Here is a 15092-nt window from a genome sequence, read left to right on the forward strand (position 1 = left end):
TTCGTTAGGTATATTTGTCCGACTTGTCCCTAAAAACTTTTTAAACACTATTTATTATAGGGATATTTTTTAAAATAAACAGTGATTCTACTGTTTTCAATGATAAATTTGACAAATATATCTAATAAAAAATCAATTTTAGAGTCTATGTGCTTTTTAAAAATAAAGTGGGGTGCAGTGCTTTAAGACCTCTATTTTGGGATGCCAGTGCAATTTACTATAATTAATACATAGAATATTAATCCTAATGTACATCCATAAATTGTATATATTCTCACATGAGAATCATTTTTAATATTATTAATGCCTTCAGTTTCTTATGGCACCCCTATGGAAATGACTTGTTTGCCCTTCCTCTCTCATATGCTCCCGAGATTAATATGTGAAGCAAATTATAGCTTTCTATCCGTCCTAAATATAATAGGAACAAGATTTTCTAAAACTATAAAGCATAAATGTTTTTGTTCAAAAGCGTTACTTATGTGCCAACGCAAAGCTGTTCTAGTGGTGAAACCAACACCTCTTAGTGAAGAGGTCGTGGGTTCGACTCTTGCTAATTCATATTAATGAAATCATCTTTATCATTGAGCAAACCAAATATTACACATACATTAGATGAAATTCAAATTTTGCCAACCCTCATCCTCATCTATCCACCTTGCCTTCCTTACTGGCATTTATTTTTCATATCATGGATATTAAATTTATTGTATATGTCATATATAGCAAATTATATTAGTTGTACATATCATTGATAACCCATTCTGGTATTGTAATAGTGGTCATTTATCACACATTAGTCAATAAGAAAATTTTACATTCTATGGAATTTCTTCCCTAACACAGTATCAACATAAGATGATTGTTTTTCTCGTCATGGCTGGTGATGGATCCTTCTATATTTCACCCACTACTGATGTTTTTTCAGCCTCTGTGCCACATCTGGTCTCATCCAAAAATTATCATTTGGTAAATTTATCGAGTACCATTGTTTGTCATACCTCAACTAACACTTGGATATTGGATTCAGGTGCAACCGATCACATCACCTTTAATCCTACTATCTTGCACTCATTAAATCCTATTATTTCTAATCTTATACCAGATGGTTCCGTTGTTCCCATCACTAGCTCTAGTAGTATTACTATTTGTTATGGTATTTCTTTGGATAGTGTTCTCTGTGCACATTTTTTTCATTTCGATTTGTTCTCCATTAGCCAATTCATCGACAATTCAAATTGTGACATTATTTTTCTAAACATTCCTATATATTTCTGGATTGTCAATCGAATAGGATTTTGGAAATGGGTATTGCGCAATGGTAATCTTATTATCTTGATACAACACCTGTTTCTTTAGCATTGACCATTGGTTCTCCTCCTTTTGATCTTTGGTATTGGCGTTTAGGCCACCCTAACACCCTTTCCCCTACCACTTTAAATAACTTACACGCTGGCATTACTTTCAATCGTACCCCTTGTCTTGTGTGTCCTATGGCAAAACAAACTAAATTATCATTTTCTTCGAGTATTATATCTACGACTGCTTGTTTTGATTTAATTCATGTGGACATTTGGGGACCTTATAAAATTAAATCCCTCTCGGGTGCATGTTTCTTCCTTACCATCGTAGACGACTTCTCCCGTAGCACACGGGTCTATCTTATGGGATCTAAATCTGATGCTAATTTTCTTATTCTTCATTTTTTTTGTCATGGTTAAAACCCAATTTATTGGTACAAAACTTTTTAATGGTATCATTATCTCATATCTTAAACAATTAGGCGTCCTCCACCAATCTAGCTGCGTTGACACTCCTCAACAAAATGGGGTTGTAGAACGTTAGCAAAGACATATCTTAAATATTGCTAGAGCTCTTCAATTTCAATTAGATATTCTTTTGCATTTTTGGGGTGAATGTGTCCAAACCGTTGTTTATTTAATCAATCCAATACCCACTACTGTCTTGGGAGGCCTTAGTCCATTTGAAAACTTTATGATAGACCCCCTTTTTTTAAGTCATTTGAGAGTCTTTGGGTATTTATGTTTTGAGCATAATACCAATATTTCTCATAAATTTGATAAGCGTGCATCCCTGGGATTTTTAATTGGTATCCCTATGGACAAAAAGGCTATAAGATTTTTGACATTTCCTCAAAAAAGGTATATGTCGCAAGGGACGTTACTTTTCAAGAACACATTTTTCCTTATGCCCTTCTAAATAACTCTACCACACATCATCAAGTTTTACCCTTACCTGTCTGTGCATGATGTCCCAAAAGAGTCTCATGATATCTTCTCGACATTGCATGCAACCCTTTACACCCTCATTTGGCCCTTCTAGATTTCATGACTGACAACCAAGATGTAATCTCTATACAAGAAACTCCCACCCCACTCCTCCTGAGGCTGAACCAGTACCTCTTACTGAAACTACTTCTATTGTAGCCTCTAAGCCTCTAGTCCCCAACGCATCCATCTTCCCCCACATTATTTTGAAGATTCTCATTGCACCTTCCCTTCGTCATTTCAATCATCATCGTAGACAGGTACTAATATACCGTATCCTCTCTCAAATTTCTTGAGCTATGCTGACTTTTGATCCTCACACGTGGCTTTCCTTGCATCTTTATCTAATGAGAATGCAGCCAAGAATTTCACGGAGGCAATGAAACATCAGGAATGGCGTCACGCTTGAAGGACGAAATAGGGTTACGACTCTTAAGAAAACATGGACACTTATTCCCCTACCACAAGGGGAAAAAAACCCATTGGTTATCGTTGGATATATATAAAATTAAGCATAAGGCTGATGATGGCACCATTGAATGATACAAAGCCTGGTTGGTAGCAACTACACTCAGGTTGAGGGAGTAGATTTTACAGAAACATTCACTCCAGTGGTGAAACTTATGATTGTATGGGTACTTTTGGCAATTGCCACTACAAATGGATGGCCTTTGGAACAAATGGATGTAAATAATGTTTTTTTATAAGGCAACCTCAATAAGGAAGTTTATATGTTGTCACCTCCTAAATATCAGAGAAAGGGGGAGAACTTGGTTTGTCGTCCCCATAAGTCCATATACAACCTCAAACAAACATCCTACCAGCAGTATTCTAAATTTTCCACAACCTTGAGCAAATATGGTTTTACCAACTCCAACTCTGATCACTCTCTTTTTAGCTATTGCCAAGGTGTTGACACTGTTTACATTCTTCTTTATGTTAATTGTCATCACATGTTCCAGCAAGCCACTGATCGACTCTATTAAGGTCAAACTCCATCAAAATTTTCATATTAAGGATCTTGAGAAGTTGAAATATTTTTAGGCATTGAAATTGCATGCTCTAATAAATGACTTCATCTATGTCAGCACAAATGTACACTTGACATTTTGACTGATTGTAGATTTACTAGTGCACGGCCTGTAGACACTCCCATAGAGTAGAATTTAAAATTATTTTCAAATACTGGTGAAGTTCTTCATGACCCATCAAAATATCGAAGGCTAGTTGGGCGTCTAATTTATTTGACTATCACTGGGCCCGACATTTCTTATTTTGTCGAATTCTCAGCCAATTTATGCATGAACCTTGGCAGCCTCACCTTGATTTTGCCCATCATCTTCTCAAATATCTCAAAGCCTCTATGGCTTAGGATTATACTTTTCAGCCCAAACTGCACTTCATCTTCATGCATATTGTGATTCAAATTGGGTAAGTTGTCTAATATCTAGAAGATCCACCAAAGGATATTCCATTCTTTTAGGAAATGGTCCAATACCATGGAAGACAAAGAAGCAACATATGGTATCTCATTCTTCTTTTGAAGCCGAGTACCACTATGGCCAATACAACTTACAAAGTTCAATGGTTAACCACTCTACTTCAAGAGATTGACATTGAGGTGAACTCCTTGACTCCATTATATTGTGACAACCAAGCCGCATTATGCATTGCATCAAACCGGTTTTCCATAAGTGCACTACTAAGCATATCGAGATAGACTGTCATCTTGTTCTTGAGAAATTCCAAACTGGTCTCATTCATACTATCAAGATTCATAATAGATCTCAAGTGGCAAATTTGTTTACTAAAGCACTATTTCGCGATCATTTCATAGACCTACTTGGCAAGTTCAGTGTCCGAAATTTACATGCACCAACTTGAGGGGGAGTTTTACACATTCCTAGTTGGATGAAATTCAAATTCAAATTTGAATTTCACAAACTCTCATCTCCTCACTATCCACCTTGCCGTCCTTACTCGTACACCCTATATTTATTGTTAATACCATAGATAATAAATTTATTGTACATGTTATCCATAGCAAATTATATTAATTTTACATACCATAAATAACCCATTCTTGTATTGTATAATAATGGTCATTTACCATTCATTAGTCTATAAGAGAATTTTACACTCTATGATAGTAAAAATGGCATTAAAATGTAGTTTAACATTCAAGATTCAACCTCACGAAACATATTTTAAGCAACACCATTAGAATTAAAAATGGATCATTTCAGATGTTTATAAAGCTTAACTAACATACCCAAACGCCAACCACTCTTCTCTATTTTCTTGCTTTTGACCTTAAAAACCTTGAGTTCAGTGTTCCTCTTGTAAACGATTCAGATTTAGCTGGAATGACCTAGAATCATAGGTGAGTGTGGAGCTGTAAAGTTTACAGATACCTTCAATTTGGTGGCCCTTTTTCTGCTGTTCCATTGAGGCCCATCACCTCATGGCACTGCTCTTTGCATGTAGACCATAGGTTCACCACCAAGTCTAAGTTGGTCTTATGAATAACCAATGTAGCTGGTTTTGGCTGAGTTCTACTACTTATTCTTCTTTCACCAACATAAGTCAACCAAACTATTGACCATCACTCTTCATTAATTAAGAACAAATAATGACTTAGTCAAAGTAATTATTTGGAGATTTAATTAGTTTGATTTCTACATATCAAGGATTTATATATATTTCGAAATAAGAGGAATTCTTTGTAAAAACAGAAGCATAAGAGAAAAAAGTTTAGTTTTTCTCATTTCTCGATAGACAAAAATATTTTATTGAACTAAATATATCATAGTGTTGTGGTTGTGTGATTATCAGACCTACAAGTATGGAGTGGGTCTCTTCTCTCTCTCTTCTTCAACTCTCAACCTCTTATCACCCTTTGTAAGGTGAGATTTCAATAAGATGAAAGGTGGGGGAGATCAATATTTGACTATTCGGCATGAAATTTCATGTTTAAAAATAATGGGTCTTCTTTTCTTTTCTTTTTTTATTTATTTATTTGTATTTTGGAGGTGATGTTGGTAGGGTCCTCAATATTTCTTACCAAACTTCTATGTGAAGCTTTGGGACCAATTGAGTTTGCTTTACTCATTTTCTTGATTTGTATGTCTTGTGATAGGGTTGTTCTTGTATATTATAAATGTTTTAAATAACCTTTTCCACGCAATCAATAGTGGAGCAAACACAATAAGAAGACAATATATGTAGATGTCACGAAGACCATAAGATAGCGATATTTCCATCCCTACTTGACCTTACTTCTATAATCAACAAATGGTTTGTCTTGAATGGATGGCAACTTAGAAAGAGAGAGAGAGATTTTCTATCTCAAATACCATTGACCATTAACAAATAATTTGGTGGACCAGACAATTTGCTACCACATTAGTTGGGATTGATCACCTCCTCTTCTAGCACATAGCTCTCTACTTGCTTTTATTCATTTTTTCTTTTTTTGGGTAAACATTTGCTTTTATTCAATAGCATTGTTAGTTATCTTCTCCATTTTGCATTCCCTAATAATCAATATGGGTGGGTTTTTTTTTTTTTAATAGAAATATGCATGGATGGTTGTAAGGACCAAAAGTTGGATCATGGACATCCACCAACACGCTTCAAATACCAACGACATGAAAATTTGTAGGACTTACAGTGTTACAAATTCGCTCAAAGTACAATGATTACAACATGAATTTGTTCCTAGCTAGAGTGTCTATGGGGTCCTCGTGGACCTAATGCCTTATCTTGGAGGGCACTGTCTCTGGTAAATAAGATGGTTTGGACCAACTCCACCCCACGACTCTTTGATCTCTGTAATCAGAAAACTTTGTGCTCTCCTCTGGTAAAATACCATGTATTAGATCCATCATATAGTCCAATTCTCTAGTAGTTTCTCTAATTCAATCTATAATTACTTGACTGTTTGACTGTGCTCAAGTAAAATTATTTCAAAACTAAGACATGTAACAAATAATATAAGGATCTTTTTCTTAATTACTTGATGAAGGTTCAGCCATCATCATGGGGTTCACACAATCCTATAGAATTTTAATATATTTTTTGAATATTCTTAAACTCACTCATGTCATCCTCAGCCTGAATCAAATAGATTCCCCATTAACCTTCTTTTCTTTTTTCTTTTTTTTTTTTTTTTTTTTTTTTCTTTTTTGATAAAGAACATGAGAGGTAATTTATTGATAAATAGGTCTTCAGCTTAATTTAATCTGAATTTAATTTCAATTAAACTAGACTTCCAAAGCTAAAATCCCTAAAAAGATCAAAATCAAAGTAGACTCATGATGGCATAATCTGCTTTCACTTCTTCCCTTGTTTGCCAATTCTTTTGAACTGTTTAATTGATTTCTCAAATTCTACTTGGCTGTACAATACCTTTCACATATTCTCACTGGTTAACAAAATCAACAAATGAACCTTATCCCACTAAATAGGGTCAACAATATGGATCTTCATCTTCAAATCAACTTTATCAAAGTCATACTTAAAAATCTAGCTTGAACCTTGCCACCTATGCTACAACTTGTGGGCATCAATCAGCCATGGATTTAGCTTCCAAGCTGAACAGATCATGGCTTCAGAGTGAGTAGAAAGCCATCTCACAGCCTCACCTACAGCAATATCACAAAAGCAAAGAGAACATCTCAAAACCCACAATCTCTAAAAAATTTTAGGGACGACTATGTTCCTTCTGCTACTCTGCAAATGTGCACTAAACCAAGCTTTTCCCAAAGCTGGAACAGTATCAGGATTCTGGTTCCTAAGAACATCAATAGATGCACCAGGGTTTACAAGATCAGCTAGGCTTTGGGAACCAGCTACTCAGCTACTCTGCTTCCTTTTCAATCTCTTCTGAAGAAGTAATCTACCATGGGAAACAAGTCAAAAGTGCACAACAAAAATCCCTAGGATGACAAAGGGCAAGAGGAAGGGGGAATTTGACCCATGGATCATAAGAACAAATTCATCCATTCTGTAGCTGACAGTCAATGGCTGCATAGTAACATAATATAAAACAGTACTAGTGCCTTCAGTGTCAAAGATGTGCTCAGATTTAGATGTAACAAGGTAGATGGAATTACTTACAGTCTACAAATTATTAGAGCAAAGAAGATTGCTAGTTCAAGAAATAAAATAGAACAAGAGATTATCCAACAAATTTTTGTCTACATTAAGGTACGTCAATCATTTACACTAGAACTAAGATTTACAATTAGAACGAATATGACCTAATAAGGAAAAGGGATTAACTGCCTAAGATTATAGCTAGAGACTTTACTCAAGGATGCACAGCAATAGTTCAAGGCTGGAAATCATAATTGTACGCATAATGGGGTGGTGAATTGTGTACATAATGGGGAGGTGAATTGTACACATAATGGGGTGGTGAATTGTACACATAATGAGGTGGTGAAGGTGAATTGATTTCACTTATTGGGGGTGTTGACACATGAGATTGGTTCTTGTCAACTCTAACTTCAACCAGCTCAACTTCCTCGAACGACCGGAAAATTGGGTGCAAGTATGCATCAGCCAAGTAAGCTTTAATATTGAGGTTAGGTTCTGAAGATCGTTCCAATGTGTCCTTTTCCATAGCTTCCTGGAAAATTTTAGAAGAACTAGTCACCATACCACTTTTAGGAATACTTAAAACACTAACCAGGAAAATTAAATAGACCATGTAAAAGGACATATGTCATGAACAGTATTGTACAAGTTAACTAGGAACTCAAAAATTACTAAGCACATCAAAGATCATTCCAATGGAGGAAAATCCAAAATGTTAATGCCGAAAGGAGAATTATCAGAGTTTCTTCCCCCTTGATGAATGCATTATTATACTTAATCAAAACAAAAATCATATCACAGACAAATTTTGGATCCTAATGGTTAAAGCAATTACTAAATGAATAATGAAGTAATTTCATGCCAGGTAGAATTATTCAACTTTCCAGATCACATAGAGGCCACACTGCTGGATCACCCAACTTCTGAGACCAGAGACCCCTGGACCTGAATGTTTCTGTAACAATATTAGATATTAAAATACCAGATATGATAGAAAGGAATAGCAGAATACAGGTGAAGAGAGGAGACCAGAAACAATACAGAGTGATCCCTTCCAGGGGTTGGTCATAACTTATAGTGAACATCCACTGAAATGTCAAAGACCTGATACTAGTACAATGACCAATCAAAATAAGAGTAAATATCTAACTAAACCTAACCCAGCAGGAGACTCCTAAAGACAATTACCATAGTTATCAAAGCATCACCAAGGCAACGGCTAGGTGACGCCTTGGAAATTAGGCGTTTTAGGAGACCCAAGGCGATGATCTGCTTTTTGTGTACAGAGAAAAATGTACGCCTTCTGTCTCTAGGCAACGCTTTGTACACCATATGGTGCCTTATTCCTAAGCAATTGCTTTTTTGACATTTTGTCTTTAAATGTCATTTTTTTGTGGTTTTTCTTAAATGATCAAATCTTATTCCAAAATAATACATACTATTGGTGGCTCATTTTGTTACCATGAAATGAGAAGCATAAGATCATTTTAAGATTAGAGAAATAAGGCCAAATGAGGGCTAAGGTCATCTGTAGAATACTTTCATATTTATATAAATCATAATCATTTGTTGCTCTGCCACATGTGTTGCTATTGTATTATGATGAGAACTTAATTTTTATTCCCTTATAATAATCTTGCATTATTATGACTCTTTATTATTTGTTTATCTTATAAGTAGAATTATATAAGTTTTTAAGATTGGGTATGGGAGAAACATAATTCCAGCTAGAGGGGGATTGTTAAAAATCTATTGTGGGCTTGTGGTTCATGGGTTTCACATGAAGCTGTATACTGTGGGATCAGCTTGTTGTCTAGGTTGTTGTTAGTTATTATCAAAGCATTCAAAGTGGCAAAGCAACCCCAGCATTTAAAGGCTCCTCTAAGCACTGTGGCGATTAGGAGGCCATAAGCTATCACCTAGGCAAGCAAAGCATTCTAGTGTATATTTTTTTAATACAATCATTTATGTGGCATTAATAGCATATTAAACCTTATATAATTCTACTTATAAGATAAAGGGGGGGCAGAGAACCGGAAAGTCCAGCTCACAATGGAGAGACTCCACCATTGTTTATCTTATAATTCTACTTATAAGATAAACAAAAATTACAAAGTCATAAAAGGAAAAACAAACATAAGTTTCTCATCATAATATGATTGTAACACAACACAATAAGAAACGATCATGATTTATATAAATATGAAAGTATTCTACAGATGACCTCAGCCCTCATTTTTATACCCTGTTTCTTTAATTTTAAAAATGATCTCATGCTTCCTGTTTCATGGTAACAAAATGTGCCACCAATAGTATGTATTGTAGTGGAATAAATTCTGATCATTTAATAAAAAAGCACCAAAAAATGAAAATTAAATACAAAGTGTCAGCAAAGCAACCACTCAATCCATAAGGCATCATATGGCATACAAGGTGTTGCCTGGAGACACAAAGCATACATTTTTTTTCATACCCAAAAAGTGGGCCATCACTTTGGGTCTCCTAAAATGCCTTACTGTCACGGCATTGCCTAGCCATCGCCTTGGCAACGGTTTTGTATCTAACTCTATACTCGGTCTCTACACTTGGCCGAGCCACAGTAGCGTTGGTTTACAAGTATACCTTCTACTCCAGTCACTAGATTACCACGTCTTCAATATCTAGAAACAGATCTGTAGGACTGGCTAAAAGCATCAGAATAACTCCCAGTATCTGTGAGACCATGATTTCAAAAGACAAGACCTTTCCCAAGATGCCTTTTAGGCAATGCAGAAAGCACCAACCCACTAGCCCATTTAGGATTCTCCATAAACTAGCTTATAACTCCAATAGCAACTGAAATATTAAGCCAGCAGAAGTCAAATAAATAAGTAATCTTCTATATCCCATCCAGAGAGCATCTTTGCCACCAGCCCACCACATACCTCATGTTTCAGATTAGGATCCATAAGATTATCAATCAACTAGCCAGTCTGAAATAGAAGATGAATATATTTCCTATGAGATCAACTGCACCAGTCTTGCAACAAACAACTTGAACACCTAAAAAGTATATGAGCATCCCCAAGTCCATCTAAAAAGATAGGTACTGATATGCTTTGACATCTTCAATGCTAGAAAGATATCATCAACATACACAACAAGAAAGACTACCTTCTCCCCATGATGACAAACAAGAACAGAGTGACTACAGTAGTATAGAGTGAACCCATAACCACTACCAACCATACTAAACTAGTCAAACCATGAGCAAAAGACCAATTCAGCCTATAAATTGCCTTGTTAAAACAATATATCTTGGACACATTCTACCCCATGGCAACAAACATAGGAAGCTGCTAAATATATGCCTTTTCTTTAATTTTTATAAAGAAATGCATTTAATATTAAGCTGAAAGAGAAGTCAGTTAGATTCACAACTAACAAAATAAGAACATGAACAGAAGTAAGATGTACCACAGAAGATGGTCTCACAATGGTTAACGCCATGTTTCTGAATAAATCCTTTTGGTAACCAAGCAATTTTTTAACCATTCAACAGAACCACTTCAAGGTACTTAAACTAAGTTAACTGCACAACTCACAGATGCTCCTTCTCAGGGGGTAAGTCAGTAAAGACCATGTCTGACAATCCACAAAGCGTCCATCTCAACATCTATAGCATGTTTTTATAAGATATAACAAAGCTTCTTGATACTTAGTAGGTAGTAGGTACAGATACAGAAAAGTGGTGAAGCAAAGGTAGACACAAAATGTTATACAATTAGATGCAGCGGTAAGCTGGTAACTGATTGTAGGCAGAGAACAACCAGATGATCAGATCCACTAGTTAAAAATATTAAGGTAACTGAGAGAAAAGCCAAATTTGTGAGTGATATCAGAGGGACTGATCTGGTCCAAACTCCAATCCATGGTCACCTCGGGCCTGACTTTGAATCCCCAAAAGAACGCGTTGATCTGAAGGGAAGTTTGAGCATGCCCAGAAAAGGGATTAACACTGAGTACCACTAGGCTGATAGAGATTATCAATAGCACCCTATTAGATGCTCCAATTGGCTTGAACTAGCTACCAAAGTTCCTTTGCATGAGGGCCAATGAAACCCCAATATATTTAATGGAACATGTGGCTTGGTAAAGAAAGCCATCAGAGCTCAAATCAGTCAAAACAAAGCAAAAACAAAATCCAAAGAAAAAAACAGAGTACTGCCACTATACTAAAACATCTTGCATGGATCCTTTGAAGTTAAGCCAGACACAGGTGGTACCTCAAAAATTAGGTATAGCACGTAGAAGCTGGCTCCAAGAAAAAATAAACTTATCCGGCTATCAAAACCAGAATCTATGTAGTGAAAGACTTGTAAATAATGCTCTCATACCATGTAATGGTATCAGAGATTAAGAATTAAGAAACCCAGACATAGAGAGAGGGATACAATAAAAGAGGAAGACAAGGTGAAGAGAGAACAAACCAAGACAAGGAATGAAACAATTCAGAGTAATCCCCATCATGAACTGGCTATATCTTACATAGAATATCCATGGGCTCTTACTCTCTTAGCATGATTTCTACTAAGACTCAAAGACTAAATAAAAGCAGAGTGACCGATTAAAGTAGAAAGTAAATTTGCCACCTAAACCTAACCACAACAGGAGACACCTAAAGGCATAATAACTAACTACAACTTAGACAACAGAAATGATCCCATGGTATGCAACTCCATGGAACACTCATGAACAATACACCACATTTTTGGGTGAATAAATAATCGACAAGAGCAAGCTATGAGGCAAACAATGAAACAATTCACTAACTTGAGATGCAAAAATGGCATGGACCTTGCATGAGTTGTTGCTTCTTTCTTCTTTTTTTCTTTTTTTTCTTTTTTTTTTTTTTTTTTTTTTTGGGGGGGGGGGGGGGGGGGGACAGATGCATGAGTTCATTCCTTTATGTTAGTCCAGCCATTATTTAACTTCCCAATGTAAAAAAAAAATCAGGTCATTTATCATAAAGATTTCAAAAAAACCCAGGCCTTACCTCTAGTGGATATTTCCTGAATGCAGGCTCAAAACGACTTTTGCAATACTTGTAGAACCAAAATGTCAATAGGGGTAGTATAACAAGTAGAGGAGTTGAATTAGCAGCTTTTTTCGTGCTAAGGAGACCCAACAGCAGAAGTTGAGATATGAACAAGCTTCCAATAATACGACTGTGAACATGTGGCCAAAATGCAGCAGCACTCTCATATCCTTGGTTGTAGACATTAATAATCTGTAAAATCCAACCCAAATGGAAAGTTTGTCACAAGAAACTAGAAGGAGGCCTGAATAAAATATAAAAGAAATTAAAGAATGCCATTTTAAAATAGAATTCCATCTTCATCTAGATTAACTTTCCTGAGTTTAATTCTAAAGCTGATCTTGACTAGGATTTCTTAATTTGTAATATTACCATATGTCCTAATTGAAAGGCTCCAGCTACAATCCTCTTCAAAAAATTTATCAAACTTTGGTTGTCCAGTGGGGGGAAAGGATCCAAGCACACGTCATGATAGGAAAATTAAAGGAATGGAGATCATTCATCCAAAGAAAAAAAGAATGGAATGGAGATTAACAAGTGAACAAACCTGATGGCGATAAACAAGATATGCTAAGGCAAAGAAGACAAGTATAAAAGGAAGAAGAATTGGAGTGACCACAGCATACACAATGCCAAGAAGAAAATAGAGTTGGAGTGTTGGGATAGTCTCTGGAAGCCCCACAGTTCCAGGGTTCATTGCTCTTTCTCTGTCTCTTTCCGTTTTCACCAGGAACATGTTCTTCAGGTGATATATCACCAGTGGCTTCAGTCGGAGAATCTCAGCTGCAATTCCAGCCCATCCATCAATCATTATGTAAGTAATGAAGAAAGTGGCTTTCATTGGTATTGACACGCCAATTGTCCTAGGGATCCTGCAAAATGGAGGAGTAAAAAGTATGTATAAGAGTTACGTATTAATGAAACAATAGATGAAGGGGCATAGCCCCCTACTATATAAAAGACTGCAGATCAGAGGCAAAGATGAATAAAATAATAGAATATCAGATAAGAAAACAAAGGGAGAGATGTGGAGACCACAGTGGTTCAAACCTTACTTAGAGAAAAGGAAAAAGCAGCTCTAAGAATGTCATGGGACACAGGAACATCCGGAACTGATATGACCAATTGAATGATTGTACATCCAATATTCATCTTGCAGACAACAAGGCCCAGAAGAAAGTCTTAAAGGTCATGTGGTCAATTTTCTCCTAACTTTTCAGCACAGTAAACCCCAGAAACCCAGGCATATTTTCCATATCTAAGGAGGTTTACTGGTAATGCTTCTCTCTACCAGAACTATGCCAAAATCACCTTAAATTTTTTTGCGTATAACACACATGTTAAACCATTTCCTTTACAAACCGTCTGTCTGATGCAATAAAGTGGGAGCGGGGTGGAAAAAGTAAGCTTTTCCACTAGATACCAAAATTTGGGTTGCTTAATTAGATGGGGTGGGATAATGGGGAGACAATCCTCCATGATTTAAGGGTTCTGTCTGCTTATGTGGCAAAGCATTTTTCCCACCCATCTCTTTTAAAAGTCCTACATTTTTTAGGTGGAACTTCATGGTTAAGGGAGGGGAATGAAAGAAAGAAAAAAACATTATTTTATTTATCATGGGACCCACATTTTCAACTTCTCCATAAAACCCTCTCCTTTCCTTTCCTTTCTTGTTCCCCCACCCCACTACCAGTCAATCCCACCTTTCCATCTTTCCCTCCCCTTTTTCTCTTCCAAAAGAACGGTCTAAGTGGAATGGTTTATTAGCTTCCTTAAGTGAATTGCTACCATCAAACAGCGGTATAATTGTTTCATGAATTTAATATAATAAAGTTGACTACAGTGATATGGCACTTGAATCAATATGTTAATAGTTTCCTTTTCCTTTTTGATAAGCTTGCTATCATGCTTTTACAAGATACTACACATCTCAAGAAACAAAAAACTTCTCAATTGAGTTCCAGCCAAGGTCTGCCTTAAGCCCTTAACCCATAAGTTAACCAAATCAAATAAATAAAACAAAATAAGTACTTCCACATTAACAGATGTAAAAAAAATATAAACTTTTGATTTCAGTACCAAGTGGAAAATAGAATTCATGGATAGTGAGTTGTCAAAAATAGAGAAAGAGAGAGATATTACTGGGTAGGTGATTGATGAAGGAAAGAATGAAGTTGCTCAAAAGCTGTTCCAGCCACTATACTACCCAAGAACACATTCACCAACATAAAGTAGTAATATTTAGCTGCAGCCTTTCTATCAAGAGATGATAGGGATATATGACCCTCAATCTTTGACATTAGCATTAAAACTGCAGGAAGAATGTACATGAATATTTTAAGAGCTAGACCAGGAAGGAAACCCTGGAGGAACGATTTGATAATATTCCTGCAAGAGACATTTACCAGTCAATGACAAAATTAACAGAAAGTCAAAGTATAAATTTTGTCGGCATAATCAATCGACAGACTCACAACTATTTGTATCACTTATACTTTCTGAATTTCTTCCAACATAATATCAGCAGATAAAGAAGGTAATTATAATTTACAATCATTAATCAATGGATTTGCAAGGGCAATACACCTACACACAGCAGGAGATAAATCTTACAAAAGCCTGAA

The 15092-nt window shown here is 35.9% G+C and overlaps 1 protein-coding gene across 1 annotated transcript in view; it reads right to left on the reverse strand.

Moving 5' to 3' along the window:
- Positions 1–7254: 7254 nt before the first annotated feature.
- Positions 7255–15092, reverse strand: part of LOC149000113 (hyperosmolality-gated Ca2+ permeable channel 1.8-like) — a 63051-nt gene continuing 55213 nt past the window's right edge. The window contains exons 8-11 of the mRNA XM_089140649.1: positions 14611–14856; positions 13016–13340; positions 12427–12660; positions 7255–7923 (exon numbers count right to left, since the gene is read on the reverse strand). Of these exons, the coding sequence (XP_088996775.1) occupies positions 7624–7923; positions 12427–12660; positions 13016–13340; positions 14611–14856 (1105 nt within the window). The 3' untranslated portion in view covers positions 7255–7623. The remainder of the gene's footprint in view (positions 7924–12426; positions 12661–13015; positions 13341–14610; positions 14857–15092) is intronic.

This window comes from Hakea prostrata, chromosome 11, assembly GCF_041222555.1.
Source record: "Hakea prostrata isolate BN-2017 chromosome 11, UWA_Hpros_2, whole genome shotgun sequence".
In the NCBI taxonomy this organism is placed as follows: Eukaryota; Viridiplantae; Streptophyta; class Magnoliopsida; order Proteales; family Proteaceae; genus Hakea; species Hakea prostrata.